Source organism: Pestalotiopsis fici (assembly GCF_000516985.1).
Source record: "Pestalotiopsis fici W106-1 unplaced genomic scaffold PFICI_Scf_2, whole genome shotgun sequence".
NCBI classification, from domain to species: Eukaryota; Fungi; Ascomycota; class Sordariomycetes; order Amphisphaeriales; family Sporocadaceae; genus Pestalotiopsis; species Pestalotiopsis fici.
The window spans coordinates 2,027,804-2,050,877 of NW_006917092.1; the positions used below are offsets into that span (position 1 = coordinate 2,027,804).

A 23,074-nucleotide genomic window follows, 5' to 3' on the forward strand; every position below is an offset into this window, starting at 1 on the left:
TTTCCCTCTTGTCCCGATATCCAAACGTAGGCCGTCGCGAAAGGAGGAGTGGCCACGGTACATGTAGACGTCAGCTGTACGGGCTGCGCTGCGCTGCGACTGCTCTACTCCCATATATTCCTTTCCTCTCCGGGGTGTTTTTCTGAACGTAACGGCACTACCTTGATGTAGGTAGCTCCAGATCAAAGCTGGATCACTCACTTGTTTTGTGCTCAAGCTTGATTTTCATGACCAACGGTGCCGTTTTGTCCGCGATCTTTCCTCCAACCATTCTAGCCCTTGAGGTCCTTGCCAGCTCCTCATTGCATTCCACTTTACATTACACAAACAAGTTCCCAGGCTACACACGCGGCGCAGTTCCAAACAAAGCCTCGCAATCAATCTTCTGGGTAGGGTACCTCGACCTTGCCCAAAAGTGCGCTACCTGCTAGCATTTCCCATTTCCCATTACCGGGGTCTGTAGTTGATCGTATGGGTAGTAATTTGCTCTGACGCAAGTAGCGCCGCGATACGGACTAGACACCCACGCCCGCCGCGAACCTACCTACGTACTGGCAATTTTCCCAAAATATTTCTCCCGGGCTTATTTTTTCCTATCTTGTCTTTCTTGAGTGTCGCATTCTCTTTTTTCTTGCCCAAAAGGCTCAGATGATTCTTCATTGAGCAGAACCTTCTTCTGAACAACGCTGATTGAAGCTGCCACTCGTTTCGCATCTTGCGCCCGCTCAACACGAACTTTATATTACATGCAGCTCTGGTACCAAACCTCTCGACTCACCTATCTACCCCGCAAAACCAGGCCGGCCCTGCTACAAAACAGCTACCTGACGACCTCCGACGCCTACCTTATTGCTCAACGCCCTAAAGGCAGCACTCCAAGTGCTAACAAGCAAAAATGCAGTCCATGCAGAGACAGTTTGGCAAGCTGATGAACAAGGCTCCAGGAGACAATGCCAAAGTCTCTGCTGTTTTGAACGACTATGAGGATGCCGACAATGTTCTTCAGAAGGTATGCTCCTCTGGCAATTGGCGGGACCAGCCTACCAACCCCCTGAGAGATGCCCCATTATTCTAATTGCTCGTCTCCAGATTATAGAAAACACCAAGTCATGGCGCGACTCCTGGGTTGCGCTGACTTCCACACAGCTGGGTATCGTCACCGAATATGAAGGCCTATACGACCCCATCGAAGGCACCGGTCGAACCAATGTGCGGACGGCCGTTGCCACTCCCGAGCTTCAACTACACCGGACTTTTAGTCTTAAAGAGGCGTATGCGGAGCTCAAGACGGAGCTCACGGACGAGCTCGGCCAGATTGAGTCCAGTATCATTGCGCCAGCCACGTCTGCACGAGACTGCCTCGCTCCAATCAAGAAGACCATCAAGAAAAGAGACAATAGGCGATTGGACTATGAGAAGGCTCAAGACAAGGCGCTGAAGCTGCAGAGGAAGCCCGGCAAGTCCTCCAAGGATGAAGTTGCCCTAGTCAAAGCACAAGAGGAGCTTGCCAGAGCCACAGATGTAAGTACAATCACTCTATACTGTCCCGGACTTGCAGCGGCTCAGATGATTGACAAGACCCACAGGAGTTCCAAGTTGTTGACAACCATGTTCGAGAGACATTGCCGCCAATCGTGAATGCAGCATTCAGCCTGGTACCTCCGTTGGTCAACGCCATGGTCTTGATTCAAAATCGCCTGCTTGGTCTCTATTATACGGTGCTCCACAACTATTGCGAAAGTCACAATTTCCCATCACCACCACCTCCCATGGAGGACGTCATCGCAACATGGCAAGCTGCATTTGGCCCTGCCAGAAAGGATGTCGAGTCAATCAGCTGCGTGGCTCACGGCAAGGCGGCAAGGCAGCCCATGCATGTCAATATTGAGGCACAAGCCGAGGACAACACTCGAAGGCCCTCGGCGGCTGGACCACCGAATGGCTTCCGGCGTGCCTCGAGTAATCTCATTCCCTCACGAGACGACGGGCCTGGCCCCATGCCGCCCCGCCCAACACGCATTTCCTCGACACCTGTTGCGACGCCCGGGCCTCGTCCGACCTTCAACAACACAAACTATGCCTCAAATTCGAATCTTGGCATACCTACTGAGTTTACTACAGCATCTGGCTACGGACGATCGCCACCAGGGGGCCTTTCACCCAACTCATTGAAGTCGAGAAGTGACTATTTCTCACTCCGTCCACCGAGCAGCGCTTCGACGGCTCCATCTACGGTTTCGACCAACAGCGTCTCGCCTGGCGTGGTAAAAAAGAAGCCGCCACCGCCACCACCCAAACGTATTGGGCTTAACAAGCTGCCCGAGGAATACGTGGTTGCGCTTTACGCCTTTACTGGTCAGAGCGCCGGTGATTTGTCGTTCCAGGAAGGCGACCGGATCAAGATAGTGAAGAAAACGGGCACGGATCAGGACTGGTGGGTTGGGGAGTTGGCAGGACGGCAAGGGAGCTTTCCTGCGAATTACTGCAAAGCGACTTGAAAAATCAAAGTGGGGTTTTGCCAAGACATTACAATAAAAATGAAGAGACAGAGAGAGTGTGTGAAAGAGAAATGTAGGCGTTAAAGAGTGGCTCTCACATGCAACAATTTGGTGAGCTGGAATGTTGAATGGGGGGCCCCGTAAGCTGGCGGTTGTGCGCCCCATGGCAGAAAGAAGAGGAAATTGCGACTCCATACAATATCAACTATTAATAGAACATTATCTTTCCCTCCTGTCTCACACTAGATAACCACTTTAATTCATTGTCTTGTGGCTTTCTCATTGCCGATAACCAGATTGATTCATGGAAGAATATTGCTATCCACATGGTCGAGTCTTCTCCAAAACGCCAAGAGTCAGTATAACTGCATTACCTACCTAGTAGGTATGCAGCCCTTCAATCACTGTTGTTAGCACTTATTTTCTCGTCACGTATAGCAAATATAAATGTGATCATTCATCCACGCACACACAAGTGAGAATTGAACATTCAATCTTCAGTAATACCAACCAACCAACATGTTGGAAGCCGTGGCTGTAGCGTACATTATAGTCATGTTCATACTTCCATTTTCATTCGCATCCAGTTTCCGCCCTTTTCTAACCTTCAGTTTTTCTATCTCCTCCATCCAGCCAGTGACGTCTTCAGTCATGGCACCAACACAAACAGAGAACAAAGCAAGAGATAAACGATCGTGACACATCTGTGTTTTTGTGTCCCAGTGACAACTGCGTGATTGTCACAGCAGAAATTCAATTGGCCAGTTCTATAGCAAGGCCAATATGATGTCTAATAATGCCGGGTCCGGGTCGGATCTTCCTCCTAGATCTTTTGCCGGACAGAAAAGTATGTTGGGTATCAAGGGAGGATTCGTGTTCGTGTTTTGTGTGCGTGTCTCCGTCGGCTGCAGGATGTTCTTGTTGTCCTTGCTACCGACATGATGGACACCTACACCCATGTCCACATAAGCCTAAGCCGCAGCTGTAGGCTCTCGTGTGAAAAATGTGTGCGCGTCAAGTAGACAATGACTCGCCAATTCGCCGTTCGCTGTTTCTTGAGGTAGAAACCTAATCATGGCGAAGAGGAGCGATAATTTGCGACAAAGTCATGTTACACATCAAGTACTTGGAGTAGTTGAAAAGTCCCGTCTTACAACTCAGAACACGGGGCTTAGAGCTGGTGAACGATCGCTTTCCCTCTGGCGCCTCTGGCCCTCAGCTCGAAGAGCGCAACTAATGTCGTCCCTGGCATGCTGATCCTCCGACTTGCGAAAGCGTACACCGAGATAGCCGTCATCGTTCGTTTCCAAATCCAACGGAGTGACTGGCCCTGGGCTTCCGAGGGGAGCCAGGTTTGGTTTGCTGGGTTTCGTAGGGGCGCTGCTGAACCCAATATTCCTCAAAGAAATGGCATTCAGTGCTGCAGCGTTCAAATTTCCACTATTGATGGCAAGACTCGCCTGTGCAATCATGTCTCTTTGGTACTGCTGCAATCTGCGCTTGGCCTCAGACTCTTGCCTCGAGTGTCCTGACGGTCCTTCAGTACGGACTGTAGGAATTTGAGGATCAGACTTGATAGTCGATGTTGAGTTTCCCACCGACGGTCGGACAGGGTGCATTTGTGGCGAAGGTTGTCGATGTTCATAATTGGAAGGATAGTACTTTCCCATAGGCAAAGGATTGGCGTGCACACCGCTTGGGATGTACGATGCGACGGGCGTATGAGCGCTGCTACCGCTAGCCGGTTGGGGAGGCTGTTGTGCGCCCAAGGAAGGCATCTTGGTCGGCATTGACAGTCTCGGCGGCGGCGGCGTGCGACCTGTTGTAACTGGAGCTGAAGGGAGTGGGTGCGGGTCTGGTGAACAAGATTCTATGGCGTTCTTTAGAGACTTCTCTCGGGCTTTTGAAGCGTCCAGGTGAAAAGGATGGCTGCGGTATATTCGGCTCTGGTCTTCGTGAAGAGGAAAATAGCCACTGTGCGCCGCGGAAAAAATTGTAAAAAGTTAGTCAAGGCAAGTAAACAAGTATTGGCAAGCGATCGAGATTTCTAGAATTTGCAGAAAGAAAAAACTCCCCATGCTTCAAGTTGGGCTAGGGCGATAACAACAAATGACATACCCAGGAAGATCTCCGCGTGCTGATAGTGGCGCTGGCGGAGTATAGACGGAAGAATTGCTTGGCCGTGGCTTTCTTATAACAGGGAGCTCAATTGCGATGGGCTGACTGGGAGACGCATGAGATGTTTGAGATGTCGACTCTAATTGATCAACGAGTCAGTAAGTAGATTGCTAAAAAGACGACCGTGTCTTGTTGGTAATAAAGAAAAGCAGCAGTGCGAATGTCCTCAAACGTCCGTCTGTTGCGGTACATGACGCACTTGGGTCACTTGACCCTGTGTGCTGCACGTCCAAGGTACGTACAACGTAGCGTTGGAAATGGCGATTCGGGTCCTGCCCTGCAACAGACAACAAACCGGGTACCCCATGCACACAATGGGAAAGCCGAAAGGGGCCCCAGTTTGCCAGTCTGTCTCGCAGCAGAGGTATGGGTACACTGGCAAACTGGAGGCGCTTAGGGGTTTCCGGGGCTTATGCGAGTGCCTTGAATGCTCTTAATCCGCCTCTCAACTCTGCCCGCTAACGAATCAACAACAGACCGCTCAAGTGGACGCTTTCTGACGTTTGCGCAATCGGCGGGTTTCTATGCGGATTCAGAGGACCCTGAAGGAAGAATGGCGGGGGTGTGCCACAATCCCACATTGCCATAACCCATCCCACCACACACACTACACCCAGCGCCAGCGCCGTCGCAGCAGCGTTCAGGTCACCAGCAGTGCAAAGCACGTCAATGTGCACCCTGCCCTCGCCCTACACTAGGTGGTGCTGTGCGTGCACTGCGCTTGGATACACTAAAATGTAGTCCCCTGGAACGGCGGATTTTGGTGTGGCGGGGGGCATTAGCTAGCGGCTCGCTTGGCTTTCCCGTGCCACCCAATGGTCGGTGTGCCACTCAGCAGAAAGCGCCAGGTCAGATGGATAAGCGCAACTCGCCTGCCCTATAGCACTTCGGCAATACGGCAACGACGGTAATAAGCCCCCAAGAGATTAGTTATCTCCCAGCAACCCGTGGAGTTGCTTGCGATACCCTGCCCAGAAACAGAAGAGACGGTCGGGTTGAGCCCACAGACTTAGACCAAGGCCCATTGTTGGAAATATTTTTGCATGTCTGGGCAGACAAAATGCGCGAGACGAAGGAAAGGGGTCCAGTGAATGACTGCAAGGGGGAAGACAAAAGTGAGAAAAGAAACGGAACAAGTTTTACACATACCGGGGAGCTTCGAGTGTTGGTCGGCCGTCTTCTTCGGTGGGATGGGCCATGAACTCCCAGACTGAGGGACTGGAGATGGCTTTGCAGAAAATATAATGTCTTCGCCGGAGAATTCGCCAGATGAAGAGACTGCCGAGACTTCTGAGGCGTTTGACAAATTCGACAGTGATCGGCCCGGCATGGCGGGTCGGCGCGAAGCCATCGTGGACAACATCGACGGCGACTTGAGCGAGCGTCCAAGTGTAGCCATTGCCTTTTCTCCCCCTCTGTATAAGATTCCGTAGACGACTTCGACTGCTTCTGCGTGGCGTCTATCTATCACGGGTAGGACGCAGATTAGTATGGTGAATGATGATGATCTTGTAGAGAATCGCAAATTGCAACAGAAGGCTCGAGTATTCTAGCTGTCAAAGGATGGATAAAACAAGTATTCAGAATATCTGGCGTATGTGATATTGCAGATGCCGAAAAGGAACGCGCGTTTCGAAGCCCGAGGCCAATCGAGACAATGGCAACCCCGCCAACGAAATATTTCCCAAAAAAGTTGAAGATGCGACCGGACGTGAAATGGAGTAGGTAAGGGTAGTTTGCTGCGCGCAAGCAGATATATATCCGAGTGGACTTCCCCGGTGCTCTGGTTGGGAGGGGGGAGCAGAAAGAGGAGATCGGATGCTTACCTTAATTCTGCAAGGTCTGATAAGAAAAAAAAAAAAAAGAGTCTTATCTAGAGAACGGTGACGGACAGAATGCTAGCTGCTAGGTAGCGAGCAACAAACACAACAGACCGCAACGCAGGATCGTTCAGGCGTTGCTGGCTGAAATAGTAGCTGAGGTTGATCGTCGTATGCTCGCGCGATGTTTCCCCACTGCCAATTTGTCCAACAGGTGAAGGTGAGATGGAGGGGGGTCCCGCTCTCGCGTCTGGCGTCTACCACGTTGGGAACAAGTGGTTCCAAAGTCTCCGTAGTTGACTCCGTAATACCTATCAATCTTTCTCAAATCCCAACTCACCAGTCACCAGGATCCCTGAAGTTGGGCATGTGAAATAAAGAGGGGAGAGTATGTCGCCTTTCGGACGTGGGCAAAATGGGGCCAGGGACAAGAGGGACAAAACCGAAGAGGGAGGAAGTTCAAAGTAGTGTCGGGTATAACTCTATTCTGATGCCTCGGAGAATGGCTACCGGCCGTGAGAGGGAAGAGGGAGAGAGGGAGAGACGTTCTTGAACTAAGCCGAAGTATGTAGTTATTGTTGGTCGTTTGCAGTGTGTGCAGTGTGCTTTGATTGTTCAAGGAGGGTGTACGAGTCAACTGTTGTCAAGTTTGCGTGTCAGAATTTAGAGAAACGAAGAACGGCAGCGGCTGCTCTCGCAATCAATCAGGTACCTCTGTAATGTAGCTGATGTAACTTTTTTCAACGTTGAGTACGGAATACAACGACTAGCACAGGGCAAAGTTTCGAGGATCAGCAACCACTACCTTTGGTGAATGTACATGTAGTTTTTAGTCTTATCAAGGAGGGAGGGGCCGTCTTTGACAGCATTGAGTGGCAGTGAAAGACAAGGTTAGGCAGGCAGCTGAGGAAGTCAAGTTATCCGCTATTTTCCTTCTCTCCTCACTCATTCAAGACATGCAACACGCAGACAATGTACGAAATATGTACCTCGATATGAGAGCGACAAGGAAGCCACGCCTCAAGGACCCTGAGAAGGAACGACAAATTTCAAGAAGGAAAAGAAAAGAAAAAGTTTGGCACTCACAACTCTCACCTGGCTCGCCCGGGGTCCATTGTATGGGTTCACTCTTCGAATCCAATTCCATATCAGCCACGCGCCACTAAAGGTCGTCCCGTGTCCGGGCCGGGTCACACTGAGGCACGGCGGGGACGCATCAGCGTACCTATGAGAGTATACTAAGGTATGTTGTGACCACTGACTTCTGATTCGCAGATGCTCGATAGTGCGTACAGATGCAACTCCATGATTAGGATGATGGTAATTCTTGTATGGTGTTTCAACAGTGCAAACATACATGTACATGCATGAATGATATTGGCAACCGGCAGCATGCCAGCATCAAAAGATACCCGTGTAGCGTCTGCCGTCAGACTGGATCGTAATCCCATTCGTTTGGATGCGTCGCCACACCTGCGCTCCACGACGCAGCACAACGCTGTAGAGGGCGGGACGGTTGGATGGATGATCCCCAGAGCAACAGTACAGTGTGTAGGCACGCTATTCAATTAAAGACGCGCACACAATCTGCAAAGATTCGCTCAATCATCCATCCATCTTGACACTCAATCCTGACAATGTGCAAGCAATAACTCAGCCACCCTTGACCTGCACTATCCAGGGAGACATGTCACACCTGCAGTTTTCGGTGCGGGTCGCGGGTTACTGATGTTTGCGTGTTGATTATACGTACCTGCACCACACCACACTACTTTACACGACCGTACCAAGCGTACGCTATAATCCCCCGGTGGCTTGCATGCATATGACGAGAAAACTACGTGGTGATTGTCTTTGGTTGGAGGGGCAGGAGATCTGCACATGGCAAATCTGACAAGGGTCGAGGGCCTTCAGGGTCGTCGTCAGTTTGTCAGTCCACTGCACCATTGATTTTTTGTGACTCTTAGTATGAACATATTATTGTGCGAGCATGGATGGGCATGGGCGAGTTGGAACATCTGGTCCAACCTTGCCAACGCCTCTAGCTTGGCAAAATAGCCTGCCATTTAGTTGAATCGCTCAAGGTTGATGGCTGAAATATTGGACCCTGACTAGATATCCGTCTTTTCCCTTGTCGTCGTCTTGACTTTTCTTTTTATCCCATCTCCTTTTTGCTCTTTGCAGGATATTAATCCACAAGTCGAAGAGGCTTGTGGGTTTCTTTGTGTTGCATTTTGGCATTGCACTTTTTTTCTTTCTTATTTTTATTTTCATTTAATCTTTTTTCGCCCCTCTCACTTTTTCATGGAGGCCAAAAAGTCTGTCTACCTTGCGCAACGCGCCCTGCTTTCGGTTATCTTGCCAGCGGCTAATGCAATGCATCGATGCAAACTGAACCGGCCTTGTTCCCTTCGTGGTCAGGCGGGTAGCCGATCTTGATGTCTGACAAGATGCTGCCCACTTTTGAAAGCACATTCCTGATTCCCATGAGTCCCTCTCCTGACTTCTTTTTTTTTTTGGGGGGGGGGGGGGCCTCTGTCCGTCAAATCAACTGGAACACGCCCTTGCTGCCAAGCTGACAGTACATATGGCTCCTACCGAATATGCGGGGATTTCACGAGTCAGTGCTCGTGATGTTTACTTTTGTTGTCAGTGGGCAACACAACGGGGTAGCCACTCCATTCCTACACCCCCGGGAAGAATAGCAGTTGAGGTTCTCTGAATTCAACATGTTTCTGCAGCACATGGGTTGAAAGGCGTCATTCTGCATCAAGCTCTGACCAAAAAAGCCCATGCCATACATGGTATATACTCAAGCCTTGAGGTTTTCAACAATCACACTGTATATCACGCACGGCTGTATCAGAATATGCGTCGCCGATCCGGTGGGTTGATCGATGCTTGAAAAGGGAAACCCTCTTGGTGGTGACAAGCACTTGGCTTTTTCCGCCTTTACGAAAAGGAACACTCAAGCCACACCTTGGCTTGCTGCGACGGCGATCCAAGAGCCAACCTAATCGGTTTTCTCATGCGCACAGCCCGATTCGACTGAATATCATACCTACTAAGGTACTTCATACATAGCTCGTTTGATCCGTCCTCGACACTCTAGTGTGAAGGGAAATCTTCCTTGAATGTGTCAAGCAAGGCAAATTGATAAGGAATCCATCTTGTTCAAGTGGCAAGATGCTCCAGTGCTCTTTCATGTCGTAACTGACCTTTTCCTTCCTCAATGTTCCCTACTGCGCCTAGCGCACATCATTTCATTTGTCCAAGTTGGCGTCGTCGTCGTCCTTCTCCTCCTTCTGACCTCCTCCTCCTCCCACCTTCTCTTCTCCCTCCGCATCCTTGAGTGAGTGAAAGAAGGGGGGAAAAAACACTTCATGCACTCACCATGAAGGTCTTTCGGGGACCTAACCCAATCAACAGCTAGCGGCAGGACAACGAGGGGTCCCATCGCATGTGTCTCAGACTCTCAGATCATTCTGACCAATCTAATCAAGGCGCTCTTTTTCTCCGCCAAGGTGCTCTTCTCACCCTCCTTCTCTCTCACTCACACACACTCTCTCGTCTTCTTACCCGGTGCCCATGACGTCGTTTGGCAGCCGTGAAGGGGGGACCCTGGACGGTTTAGTCTTCTTGGCTCACGGCGCGGATCAGCCGCTAAGGTGAGCGAAAAGTAACAATGGAACGGAGCCAACGGGTGATTGGTACCAAGTTGGCGGACGGTAAGGGTACTTTACTATAGTCACCACTGTCACGTAGCAGAACCAAGGTAGCGCGTCTTTGCCCTATCAACCTATGTACAGGTCCCCTGTTAAGTTGGGCTTTTTTTTTTTTTTCCCACCTCAAATCCCCTCTGTCCCCCAAGCGGATATCAAGATTACCATGATGTGAATTGGTTTAGTGTATGTACACTAGTTGAAAACCCCCTGCTTCCAAGTTTTTGAAGTCTAGCTTGCAGCAATGGGAACCTTTTCTTCTTCGTTTTTTCTGGGCAATTGTGTTGCAAGCAGGCGGCCAAGACAATCGTATCATGAAACCTTGCAAACTTACTTTCTAGGCACCGTTGGCAGTACGTAGTGTACCTTAGTGGCATTATAGGCTAGGTACTTTGTCTCCAGTGAACCAGAAAAAAGCACTCGGCGTGGTTTCACACTCTATCGGCATAAGAATTGAATGGTATACAGTCTCTTTCTTGTCACTTTGTAAACTCTGGCAATAAGGCAATCTTGACGGTAATTCAGGAGTATGCTGCACGTGTAGACACAGCAAGCAGAGGCGACTGCTTCAAAATTTCACCATCTAATTCTACTTGATACTCGATTAGGCTACCCAGAGCCCTCCTTGACTTCATGGCCATAGGAGTAGGCAATCTCGTATCCCCATGATATTACTTGTCAAAGTATAGAAACCAATGATACACGGATAGGGTTTCTTTGCATAATTCCCTCTATTCGGTAGTCCTCTGGCATCACTCAGCAACGTAAGAGGCTATTGCACGGGAAGTGGCTCATATGGACAAAGTTGACTTCAGCATGTAATCACTTTCAACCCAAGTCTGCCTGCATGTTGCCATTGTTGCCCGAGACGATGTAACCACATGTGATAATCATAATCATCACCACAGTATACTTGATTAAACATACTCAAAAAGCAGGAGTGAATACAAAAGCTTTCTGGGTCCATTCAAAGTGGTTCCGTGATCTACGAAGGAGGAGAAAAAAAAAAGCTTGGACGCGCGGGAACGTTCCCGTAACGGGATCGCCCAACCATTGTAACCCCATAGCTACCCAATCTCCATGTTGATTATGAATAGTTTTGCGACTTTTTTTTTTTTTTTTTCAACGAGTCGTCGTCTGTGGCAAGGAAGAAGAAAATGACGACGGGGAAGGGGGGGAAGCAGAGGGCACAAAAAAGAGAAACTGACGTCAGTCTTCCACGTTTGGGCGTACGTATTTGTAATGAAAAGACGGATCATGTTGCAAGAGATGCTTGCGGAATGTTGTCATGGCTACATGAAGATCAGCGTTGTCAATGATTGCAGAGTCGGTGGTCGAGATATCAATAATACTCCAGTTGAGTTCTGATCGAGTTGTATATTGACTATCATCTCCGCGGACAAGAGATATGCCCTCGGGCCTAATTCGGGAACAGGATTTGATGATTCGACATGCCTGGGTTTTGTTTCCCGCTACATTCATCATCTTTGTTGCTTTTACATGGGATGATATGATCCTCGTCGGTCGACATAGTCTGCGATTTTGTCGCAGCAGCTCTCGATGCCTCTTGTCTTGACGCTGCTTTATACCAGGGCAACAAAACGGTGCAAAGACCAATCCACTGGCGGAAGGAGTGGTTGGCAACGATCATGTGCCAGCAGACTCGACGGAGCTTGAACCCTTGTTTTCGTCTTTCGTTATTGTCTAAACGAAAGTAGGATGATTGTATTGAGCTTCCAGTCGCGGGTAAAGTTTCGTCCACCTACCTTGATCTTTACAAACAGTAAACAAGCCGAGTTAAAGATGCTGTTGAAATATTAATGAGGTTTTCTGTTCTATCTCTATCCATCCATAAGCCAACCATCCCGGTATTATCCTTCTATTCCAGACTCAGTTTGTTGGTTATGAGGATTGTCTACAGCGAAGCTATAATCAAGAGACCCTACAGAGCCGCAAGTATCTCATAAACACTGAGACCTTCGTACACCGACAAGCGAAACAAGATTAATTTGGTAACTGCACTATATAATCCTGATCCAATTACACTATGCCACTACATTATTACGACCAGTATCCACTTGTAACATGATGAGCTGGACCATCAAGGAGTTGGCTGAACTTCTTTTCCCACTCCTGTCAGAAACGCAACTCTAGAATTGACTTCCAACTCAGGTGGCAGTGTACCCTTTCCATCACTCCCCAAGACATCTCTTCCAAAAGACGCCACCTTTCTTTAGGCCACTCGGAGTACGTCTCTACCAGCTCCTCAGCCTTGGCCAGAGAAATTGAACGTCCTAGGCGTCAATTACATCGCCATGGACTGAAGAATCCAGAACCCAACGGCCTCGTGGAGACAGCTTGATGACTAGCTTTCCAACGTAACCCTCCCATGGGCGGGATTTATGCCGCTAAGAACGAGGTCTTGACGACTTGAAATAGTCTTTCCGCTAATTCTCAACCGTTCCAGAAGCTTATTAGATCTTTTGAAATTTGAATCCACTCAACATTTTAAGGGCGAGACACGCAGGAGAAAGTAAGAACGTTACAGAGGTCAGAAAATAGGGGCTTGCCCTGCGGTAAATTCGTAGCGACAATGGCCTTTGATAATGACTCGTTTTCCCGCTTCATCTGGACTGAGGGCACAATTCCTTGCTACTGTAAAAGACGTATATTATTAGGATTCAACATTATAGGCCAATAAGTCAACACTCTGTTACTCAATTCTTTTCTTGCAATCGGTTCAAGGGTATATGTCTAGAAACACCAGCACCGATCTCCCGCTCATGAGAACAAAAAAAAAACACAATTTAAAAAGAAAAAACGCTAAATGGGAGACAGTCGTGGTATCATGTTTTCGTGTGTCGCCAAATACTGCATCCCTCCTGACTTTGTCAAGAGCGATCTGAAAAAAAATTCAAACTCAGCATCTTGTGGTTCTCATTGTTTTCGTGATCCGTTCCAATGCCGAAAGAGGCTCTAGTTTTGAATCTCGGGCATCTCGTGATCGTTGTCAAAATGCTCGGTGAACTGGGAGCGTCTCTACTTCCTCCAGCCAGACGAGCGAGTGGACGCGTTGCGGCCGAGGTTGGCACGGCCAGTGAAGCGACTGTGACGCTCCTTGTGTGCCCACCAGTAGGCCGCCATGCCAATGGTGCCAAGCAGCCATAGAATCAAGTTGGCCAGATCGACCCAGACGGCGTTCTTCATGAGAGTAATGTCGCCGTTGCCCTCGGGATCTTCGTGAATGTACATCTTGCCAAAGATGCCAAAGACGGCACACCACAGAACGAAAATAATAAAGCTCCAGGCCGGAACAACGGCGAAGCGAAGAATGAATGGGACCAAGTAGAGCAGCGCGGTCAGGGAGGAGAGGGCGCCGACCACAACGGCGTAGACCTGAAATGAACGAGGCTTATTAGCATCTCTCCAAATGAAAAAGCCATAGGTGCGGCAGATAACGAAATCAAACATACCCATTTTCCGTCGGCGTAGACATGAGCTTTGCGTGCTCTGTCGAGGTACTTGCCATAGAGGCCAATGACAACCAGTCCCATAACAAACTGGAAAAAGTGCAGCACCGAGAAGAGCAGATAGCTCAGCGCCATCCCAAAGAGCCCCATGGTGAATCGAAGCTGGGCGGACTGTGGGTCGTATTCAGTGAAGGAGTGTCGAAAATGTTGATTAGAGCCTGGAGGCAAAGAAGTCTATGAAACTTTGCTGGGACTCTTAGACGATACAATGGCACTGGCCAAGGATATCTATCGCCTGATCGTGATAGGTCGCGATGTTGTAGGGCCTGGAATGGTGGTGTTGTTGTTGTTTGTTAATGAAACAACAGGAATCAGAGTCGTTGCAGCTATGGGGGAGGCCCTCAAAGGAATGGAGGACTTGGGACGCGCGCGAGCCCAAAAACAAAAAAGTCATGGGGAAAATTGAGTCCCATGAGCCGGTGAATAGAGTTTAGCGCTTCATTTCCAAGATCTGGGCGGCAGTTGGCACTTATGACGCAATGACGAGTTCTAAAGGCTTTCCTAACCGCCTATGAGTATGCCCCTGTCAAGAGTCGCGACCCTCCACTACCCCTGACTTGGCAGGCGCTAGAGAGCCAACAGACTGGGCCCACGCAACTGGAAACCAGTGGTCAATAAGTTGGAGCGAGCCACTGAAAGCTTTTTTCTGACTTTGCTTAGGCAGGGGCTTCGCTGTTCTCTCAGCCTATCACGATGCGATTTGTGTAGTCTCAGCTGCTGAATTCGGATGATACAAGGCCTTAATCAATGGATTAGCACCTCAAAGTTTGCGTATGTAATCAATAGTGATGGATGGCCTAGACTCGGATCTACATGTTGAAGATCCTCCATCTCATGTCAGGAGGCCAGTGAGTGCAGTGCGTGCGTACGTACTATCGCAACGTCCATGTTTGCATTCATCCCTCGCTGTCAATTTACACGTCAAACAGACTTTTCCCCGTCTCATCATCAGATGACAGCTGTTTGCTAGCCCATGATGCTTCAGCAATCCCCACAGAGTGAGAGAATAACCGCCAATAAATGGGAATGACATGGTTCTCTCTGAAACAATGCATCCAAGTGGATATCTTGTGCTGTCAACGTGGTAAATCTTGAGATAGTTCAATGCTCCGTCTAAAGCTTACTGCCCTCCCAGCCATTATGTAGTTGACGATTATACTACACAACCCATCCTCTGATTTCTTGTACTTCAATGTGCAGCAAGAGCACCAATACCTCACATACTCGATCTACCAAGGATGGCGATTGCATCTTCCGTATCGATTTCTTAGTAAGAATGCCAAGTGACAGACATCGTCATGTCGTTCGCTCAAAGTGAAGAGTGATCCATTATGCTGAATCCAATGCACATACGGGAATGGCCAGGGTTTCACAGGAACGACCATTATTAACTGAGACTCGTAGTCATGAACAAAAAGACAAACACCAAGGGCTGAATAAAAAGCAAATGTGGTATCATTATTCTTGTCAGCTAATCGGCATTTTGAATATCCCCAACCCGGCCCGCCTTCAATCAGATCAACTCTTCCAGTTGCTGACGATCCAATTACTTCCTAGGCCTAAAGATGCCCAAATAGGGAGTCTTGAGATACTAATACTTGTGTTGATCGATCCCCCGACGCCTCTGCTGGAGCTTGTAGTCCATCAAGTCGTATGACATAGTAAATTGCAGACGTTTCCTGCTTTTTATCTCGGAAGGGCGAATCCGGATTCGTTTGTTTTTATCAGCTGCTCGCAGCAGTATGTTTCTTTTGGCGGTTACTCCAACCCAAGAGGCGCACGAGGCTGAGGTGTAAATTCAAAAAAGACCAACAATGCCCAGGCCAACTCGTCCTGCTTGTCCACCTCTAATTAGGCTGCGGCAGTCGCCGTGGGCGCCGTTAATGATTGTCTCGTCTTCTTAGCTTTTGCTTTCTTAGCCGGGTCATCTTGCTCTGATTTCTGCGAGAAGTCTTTCCACTTTCTCCAGCCGTCGAAATCAATCAGTGCTTGCATACAGCCCCATTCCATGACTTTTCTCTCGAGCCAGACAAAGTTGACGGGCTACAATGTGTCAGTCACAGCAAACAATAGTCATGAGGTTGGAACTTACCTTTGTCAAGAAGTCGTTGCAGCCAGCCGCCAAAGCTTCGTGTCTGTCGCTTTGAAGAGAACTGGCTGTCAACGCCACAATAATGACTGGACTCTTGAACATCTCCGTGTTTGGTAGCTTGTCCTTCTCATCAGGTTCACCCTGAATGCCCTCTGGTGCTTTGCTAGCAGATGAAGAGAATACGCCTATGGAATTGACCTTTTCAATCCTTCTGATCTCACGCGTTGCGTCCAGGCCGTTCATGATTGGAAGCTGAATATCCATCAATACCAAGTGAAAGCCACCAGTTCTCCATTTGGTAACAGCATCCCGGCCATTCATAGCCGTCTGCCACCTTACCTTCAGTCGCTTCACAAAGGCCTCTAGGAGTTTTAGGTTGATGATGTTGTCTTCGACGATTAACACGTTGATCGGAGGGACGCTGCCGTTGAGCATTCCTGGCGGTAGGGACGGGGTCTCAGCAGTTCTCTTTTTCTTGGGCCGGGCTGCAGGTCTGGGCGATGCCACTCGGGGAGGCGGAGTGGCTACACGTTCCGGTACAGGCGGGGTGGGCAGTGGAGGAGCCGTGGGGGGAGGATGAGCATGAGCATGAGCTGCGTGGTTTGTTTGATCTGATGATGCACCTGAATGAGTCCTTGATCGTTGCGGTCTGGAAGAATATGCATGCGTACCGATGCTTGGTGGGATAGGCACCGGCGCATGCTGTGTGTGTTGTACATGACTGTTTCCGGCAGTCGAGACTGGGGAGGCTGTATGTAGTCTTTGCATCTTTGGCCGTGCACTACCTAAACGCCGACTGGTACCACCAGGGGAAGGAAGAGGTGGCAATTGGCCATTGCTTACGATAGCCATCGATTGAGGAAAATGAATCGTTGCTGGAGGCATTGCTGCCGGGTTGGAGTGGTGGATATGAGGCGCTTGAGGGAATGGTGGGAAATAATCTGTTCCGGATTCGTGTGGCCGGCTATTGTCTTCACCATAGTACCTGGGGATTGGCGATGCTTTCGGGGTTCGACGGGGTGGGACATCAATCAAGAGAGCATCGTTGACTGTTTGGCCCCCGGGAAAGTATGCATCTAGGGTCCTTCCCATCGGCTCGTCCGGCTGAAGTTGACGGACGCCTTCGTCTTTGGGCACGACCCGTATCGTCAGATCAGGGGAATCGAACTGGCGGCCTAGAGAATTGGCATATTTCCTCAAGATCATATCGCGGACATCGTCAACCAGGTCGTCTTCGTTGATGGTGATCATGGTAGCCGACGCGCCTGGGCGCTTGACCCATATCTTTCTGGTAACCATATTTGGACTGATGGGAGGTAGCTGATCTGCTTCTTCTGGTTCATGAGCATGCGATGTATCCAGCAGAGTTTTGATGAGCGCCTGCTGTCGAATCGGCAGGATGCTTTGTTGTCTCGACACGTCGGGGCGACTCGAGGCAGCAGATGGTTGCAGACCTGCGGAAGCGATGCTGGGTGTGGTCGGCACGGAAAAGTCACCGCTAACAGCTTCGCCGATCTCAGTGCCTAATGCAGTGTGCTGCAGATCTCGGGCAGGAGCTGATAATATTGACGTCGTCGAGGTTGGGAACGTCTCTGCTGAGCTGGTGTTGAGGAGAGTGGACGGACCGCTAAGCGATGCAGATGCAACCGAACCGTCGTGGTCGGAATCTAAAGCCCTCGACAAAGATACATCTAATGTGGGAGTTGCAGATTGTTCGACGATACTGGGGATGATGGGATGTGTGGTGTTGGTGGTGTTGATTGCTGCTGGTGCTGGTGCCGGCGGCGACGACGACGACGAATTTACATTTGTTAGATCATTGGTTTGTTGATCGCCGCTGGGCAAGGAGCTGCAGGCAGTTTTGTTGGTGGCATCCTCGGAACTAGTTAGTGTCTCGGCTGCACTTGGGTCTACTGCGACTGCTGCAAGACTGTTATCATTAGTGCCGTCAAGCTCGGCAGTAGAAACCACCATTGGGCCTGGCTCATTCGACTCCGACGTTGTTCTTTGTTCTGCGGGCGCCGGCGAAGAAAACGAGCTGGCTGTTTTTGCTGGTGGAAATGCAGCTGCCACGAGTTTTTCGTCGACATCCAAAGTGGCAGAATCTACTGTCGATGGCCTGCTCTTTCCTGGTCTGCGAGCATCCACAGTGTCAGCCGTTTGTTCCGGGGATGCTGGTTGGTGCCCCCCGGAATGGCGGCGGCGGCTCCTGTGCCAGTGTGCGCTCCAGGGCGACCTTGGCGACTCGTTGCCTAAATGGGGGGAGTCCTCATAGTAGTCGTCGGCATCGTGAGAATTTTGTTCAGATGAGGCAGAATTTTTATTTGTACGTTGGGAACGCGGTCTCCAGGACTTGGAACTGCTCTTGCTTGATTGCACTGAGGGCGAATGACTTTGGCGCCTCAGCAGCTTCGCCTTGATTCGGGCCTTGAGATCACCCATTGGGGAGGACGGAAATTGCAAAGTCGAGACATGAGCTTCCACGAATTTTGACATCTAAGCGGACTGCTGGGTGATGCCACAGGCAGGTAGAAAGAAAGGCTCACTTGTCGAACCTCTTTCAGACCTGGCCAGAAGCAGCAGTAGTAGCAGTGATGGTAGACATGCAAAGTAGTGTTCACTGGAGAGAGCTGACACTGTAAACATGAGTTGGAATGATCAACGCCTAACAGCCCTAACAGCTCATCCGTGATACAGCCGTCATGTGTGGACCAGCGACGCGGCTTGGACGGGACGGATGGATTGCAGACTGATGCGAGGCCTCGGTAGGTTTGGGAGGCGTCGAGACGAAGAGGCCAGAGGGATGAGGGTGGGAAAAAAAGGACCTCTTTTTCTGGCGTTTTTGTCTAACAACATGTGCTATGCGCCGGGGATGCTTGGGTAGTATTTTCTTTCCGCTGGCAACGTTGAAGTCAAGCAAGCAATAAGTGGTCTCTGTCAGTCTGTTTGGCAGGTACAACGAAATCATTTGTTTCTTTGGCACTCCATATGTGCAGGCTGGCAGCAACGCTACTCCTGGTCTTTTGCTCCGGAAGTGGTTAAATTACTGGCCCAACCTTTGCTGCTCTGGGCCTCTGGCAGAAAATATGCAGCACGGGCGAAAGCAAGGATTAGCAGTCCATCGCGATCGTGATACGCGTTGGGAGAGCGTAGAAAGCAGCCAAGGGGGAAGAGTCAACGAATTGCGTCTCTTGCCGGCGTCTCCACTCGGAGTCGGGGCAGCACCGCCTATATCCACCATCCTTGCCTTGAAAAAGAGGAATCGGCCGGAGATTTCTGGATGGGACCTTGTCTCTGCTGTACTATGGACGCAGTCTCTATTTGCTCATTTTCTCTGTCTGCTTTCTGTCTCAGCTCGCCACCGTGGTTCAAATGAATGTAATCATTCCTCCTGCTCCCTTGACCTGTTGGCGTCCCATGGCGGTCAAACAGGCTGAATATATGAGGCGCGCATCGGGCCAATTTCCCCCCAAATAGTGAATCGTTCAGGCAGCTTACGACGTTTTTTTCAAGGTAGCTCAAGATATAGCGCCATAGAAAGCAGATCTGGGTCTGTCTCTCGGTGTCGGTTAAGCCGTTAGTTTTTGAATATGGAGATTGGGTTGCAAGACGGATGCTCCTAGTAATGTAGTCCAACATAGTACCGGGGGTCCATCGAGATGCGATGCTCGCGCATGGCTTCCAAGTCGTGATGGACAGATATGCCGTGAGCTGGATCTCATGAGCACATGGCTTGCATGGCTTCCTGTAAATAAAGAGTCCCGGAATAGTCATATGAGAGGTGATTTGAATCATACCTCGTCTCTCTACCACTATGCACTGTATGGTAGTTGCCCACTAGAACGAATGATCGTCTTTAGTTGGAGCCCAGCATGATCTCCAGTCGTCTGTTTTGCATCCAACCAGCACTTGGGGGAGCCGCACCCGACGCTAGTCACTGCACATGTGGTGACCTGTCGCAATGTACCCAGGTACCCATATTCAATCCGTGCCCGACCAAGAAAAAAGAAGTCGGCCCCACAGAGGTTAATCCGCTCTTCCGGGCCTTCGGCCAATTTTCTTCCAGCAGAGCTTGCAACACCAAACATCCACCTAGGGGGGCAGGAAAGCTTTTTAAATGTGAGCTGCTCAGTCGGTTTTCGCGCGCACATTTCTTTCACACACACGATGCCACCCAGGTGCTCGTGCTCGGCGATCCCATCGTCAATAACTTCCACCTCATCATTATGGCAGGCTAGCATCAAGGCTGCCGGCAGGGCCCCAGCCCAACAAACCCAGATCAATGCCTCCTTCTCGACCACCGCGAGTCGCGAATACAACTCCAAGGCCCGGAGACAGTTTTGGCACTGGCTGTCACGGCAAGGCGTGCAGTTCAAAAAGCCCAGCCCTGATGGTCGCACCAACTACCTGAATGGCAAAAACACACCGTTTCCTCTGAACCCAAACTTTGCCAGCAGGCCAGTCTTGACCGATGGAGCTCGCGACTTAATATGGTCAAAAGTTATCGAAAAAGGCGAGACCGTCAAGGCTGTCTCTGCAGAGCTCGGCATTGACATCAACAGAGTTGCTGCAGTGGTGAGGTTAAAAGAGGTTGAAAAAGACTGGTTAGCCAAGGTACGTTTGCTTGTTCGCTTGCGCCTCTCCTTACCTCGGAAACCTTCCCTTTAATGATGAGTGCTTCAAAAAAATTCGATTAGTCTTGAAGACACATACATGGTTACAAACTTGTTGCGAGCCTCTCTGATATCATGCCACAAATCTTTCACTATTTTATCCGTCTGTTTTGACTCGATACAATCTGCTGACAGATGAAAACGAACAGGGCAAGGAGATGGCGATCCCTTACGCCAGAGCTATTGCAAATATGCTCCCTCTCAAGTCCTACAAGGTAGACGAGCGGAATACGCCCTTGGAGCCCATCAACGAGCTTCACGTTCACCCCCACACAATGAAGCAGCTGTACTGGCCTACTTCGGAGTCGAGGCAGTTCACGCGTGAGGATGCCGCCAAGGCTTTCCACCGCAACATGCTCTCTGCTGATGCGCGTATCCCTCACCCCGAGTTGGTCCAGATGGAGCGTGACCTGCTCCAGAAAATGAGCCCAGCAGAGGCTCGGGCCAAATTCATCGAGTCCACTCGGGACGCGGAGCGCAAGGCCGCCGAAGCGCGTGCCAAAAAGGCCCAGCAAGAGGAACAAACTCTGCAGCGTGTCAACACCAAGCGCTTCGAGTTCCGCTTCAAGAAGATCAACGCCGAAGACGTTGGCAACGACGGTCGCAAGATCACTGCCATTGGTGCTAGATATGGCAGACCCTCATACGACCGGGTCAAGGGTGCTGTTAAGATCCCTACTAGCGTGCCTTGATGATTCTCGCACATGCCTATTATTGTACTATTATATTATTGCGCGACTGTCACACATGATGCCGCACTACGGGTAACTCCACGGTGGTGTTTGCCTGGACGCCGTTTCACCCAACTGGGTGACTCCGTGGATTTGTATATCATCTGTATCAGGAGCAGAGCTACTACTGTAAAAATACCATATCGGCGACATGACAGATGAGACAGCTCGAGAAGGAATGGTTCCATGTCATGCCCTTTTAAAAAAGAAGAGGAAATCTTGACGACAATAGCGGTCGCTCAATTACGAATATACCAATATTTGACAAATGATTAATCTATCAGCAACAAACGAAATCTTGTGCCAGATCTAGTGTTGGTTTCTACTTCAAGTGAATCATTGTATGTGATCGCTACCTATATCTGGGCCTCGGCGGCAATCTTCTCTGCCTCGGCGTCGGACTCGTGTTGTGCAGCAGCAACAAGGTTTTCATGTCTCTGCCAGTCCAGGGGCAAGCCTTGTTGGCTAGAAGCATCTACGATGAAATTCTTGCGCAACTGCTCAATCTCATCCTCGGTGAGCATGTTGAGATCAACGACACACTTTTCGACAGAGCCCCAGAGCTCGCGGATCTTCTTTAGGGTTTCAATCATGTTCTCTTTTCTGGAACCGCAAACAATGTCACAGTCAGCACACTGTACAACAAGTTGGGAACGGAGGAGGATGAAGAAACCGATGGAAAAAGTTCACCTTGATCCAATCATTCGCCTGGCCCCCAGGGGGTTTCCAGCCAGCGCCGGCTCCTTCATCAGATGCCGCAGGAATTCAGGGTGGCGGGACTTGAGCCCGAGGTCGGTAAGACTGTACTCGTGGGCCACCACATTGTCGTCGACGCCGCAAAGCGACAGGACGAGGGCACATATGACGCCGGTGCGGTCCTTGCCGGCGGTGCAGTGGAGGAGGATGGGCGCGGGCGTGCTGCCGTCACTGCTCGTGTTCGGGGAGGCGGCCAGGTGCTTCACTATAGGATTCAGGGCGGAGGCTTAGCAAACATGTAGTCCGTCTCAGGTACATCATAGCATTTTGAAGGGCCCCTTGGCTGAAGCTTTTTCTTTCTGAGCATTTGCATGACTGTTTCATCCCAATAAAGATTCCCACGAGATTTGATCCTTGCCAAATGGGCCAGGTTGAGCGATCTTGGAAGAGGATTCTGTGGAGATACTTACGGATAGTCCTGTACGGTTGTGCCTGGTTCTGAGGGGAGGACACGGCATTCAGGATGTCTTGGTATGCCTGTACAAAGCCCTGGCCATTCACAAATAGCATCAGCTTCTGAAGTGTGCAGAATAGAAGAAACGGGGGCAAAAATTTGGTCTCACTGAGAGGCCGTAGCTGAAATATTTGCCCCATTGAATCGGCCCGTATATCATTGAGCCACTTCACATGGTGGTATCTAGAGGCTTAGGAACTGCCCCCAAAGCAATTCCTTTCCCCGTCGACAGACATGCTGGTGTGAGATGGGAAGACATCCATCTCACAACCATTGGGTATTGGGGAAAAGCAATGCTTACCTCAGAAGTCTTATCCGCGTAGTTTTTGAAACGCAGGGCAATTGCCTCGGGGGAGTAGTCATCATCAAGGAAGACGGGAGCGAATATGCGCGTTGCCCCGTCCCATTCTTTTGGTTGCCGGCCGTGACCATTCCGGGCGTCCCTGTCAATCTCCTGCCTCGACCGCAGATCGTACACGTCGGTAATCCTCAGCGCCTGCAGCTTGGCGATTCCTGCGTCTGTCACCTTGGATGGCTCTGATGATCGAAAGACTAAAGAAATTTGGGGGTTTAGCGGGCGAATGCTTTCCCAGAGGTTTCAAGGATAAGGCTGGAGCATG

The 23,074-nt window shown here is 50.1% G+C and overlaps 6 protein-coding genes across 6 annotated transcripts in view; 2 read left to right on the plus strand and 4 right to left on the minus strand.

Moving 5' to 3' along the window:
- Nucleotides 1-895: 895 nt before the first annotated feature.
- PFICI_02818 (uncharacterized protein) lies at nucleotides 896-2,498 on the plus strand (the record flags this gene model as incomplete). The annotated part of the gene is made up of 3 exons (XM_007831399.1): nucleotides 896-1,009; nucleotides 1,090-1,521; nucleotides 1,587-2,498. 3 exons carry the CDS (start codon nucleotides 896-898, stop codon nucleotides 2,496-2,498), a joined length of 1,458 nt encoding a protein of 485 aa, XP_007829590.1.
- Nucleotides 2,499-3,655: 1,157 nt separating this feature from the next.
- Nucleotides 3,656-4,276, minus strand: PFICI_02819 (uncharacterized protein; the record flags this gene model as incomplete). Its single annotated transcript, XM_007831400.1, has 1 exon — nucleotides 3,656-4,276. One exon carries the CDS (start codon nucleotides 4,274-4,276, stop codon nucleotides 3,656-3,658), a length of 621 nt encoding a protein of 206 aa, XP_007829591.1.
- Nucleotides 4,277-13,257: 8,981 nt separating this feature from the next.
- On the minus strand, nucleotides 13,258-13,838 carry PFICI_02820 (uncharacterized protein; the record flags this gene model as incomplete). Its single annotated transcript, XM_007831401.1, has 2 exons — nucleotides 13,258-13,614; nucleotides 13,692-13,838. 2 exons carry the CDS (start codon nucleotides 13,836-13,838, stop codon nucleotides 13,258-13,260), a joined length of 504 nt encoding a protein of 167 aa, XP_007829592.1.
- A 1,761-nt stretch (nucleotides 13,839-15,599) lies between these two features.
- On the minus strand, nucleotides 15,600-18,282 carry PFICI_02821 (uncharacterized protein; the record flags this gene model as incomplete). The annotated part of the gene is made up of 2 exons (XM_007831402.1): nucleotides 15,600-15,791; nucleotides 15,841-18,282. 2 exons carry the CDS (start codon nucleotides 18,280-18,282, stop codon nucleotides 15,600-15,602), a joined length of 2,634 nt encoding a protein of 877 aa, XP_007829593.1.
- A 1,725-nt stretch (nucleotides 18,283-20,007) lies between these two features.
- On the plus strand, nucleotides 20,008-21,205 carry PFICI_02822 (uncharacterized protein; the record flags this gene model as incomplete). The annotated part of the gene is made up of 2 exons (XM_007831403.1): nucleotides 20,008-20,454; nucleotides 20,663-21,205. The coding sequence occupies 2 exons, from the start codon at nucleotides 20,008-20,010 to the stop codon at nucleotides 21,203-21,205; spliced, it is 990 nt and encodes a 329-aa protein (XP_007829594.1).
- A 395-nt stretch (nucleotides 21,206-21,600) lies between these two features.
- PFICI_02823 (uncharacterized protein) overlaps nucleotides 21,601-23,074 on the minus strand; it is a gene marked incomplete at both ends in the record, with an annotated part of 1,848 nt that continues 374 nt past the window's right edge. Inside the window, 4 exons of the mRNA XM_007831404.1 lie at nucleotides 21,601-21,847; nucleotides 21,935-22,205; nucleotides 22,411-22,489; nucleotides 22,756-23,006. Coding sequence (XP_007829595.1) covers nucleotides 21,601-21,847; nucleotides 21,935-22,205; nucleotides 22,411-22,489; nucleotides 22,756-23,006 — 848 coding nt within the window. The remainder of the gene's footprint in view (nucleotides 21,848-21,934; nucleotides 22,206-22,410; nucleotides 22,490-22,755; nucleotides 23,007-23,074) is intronic.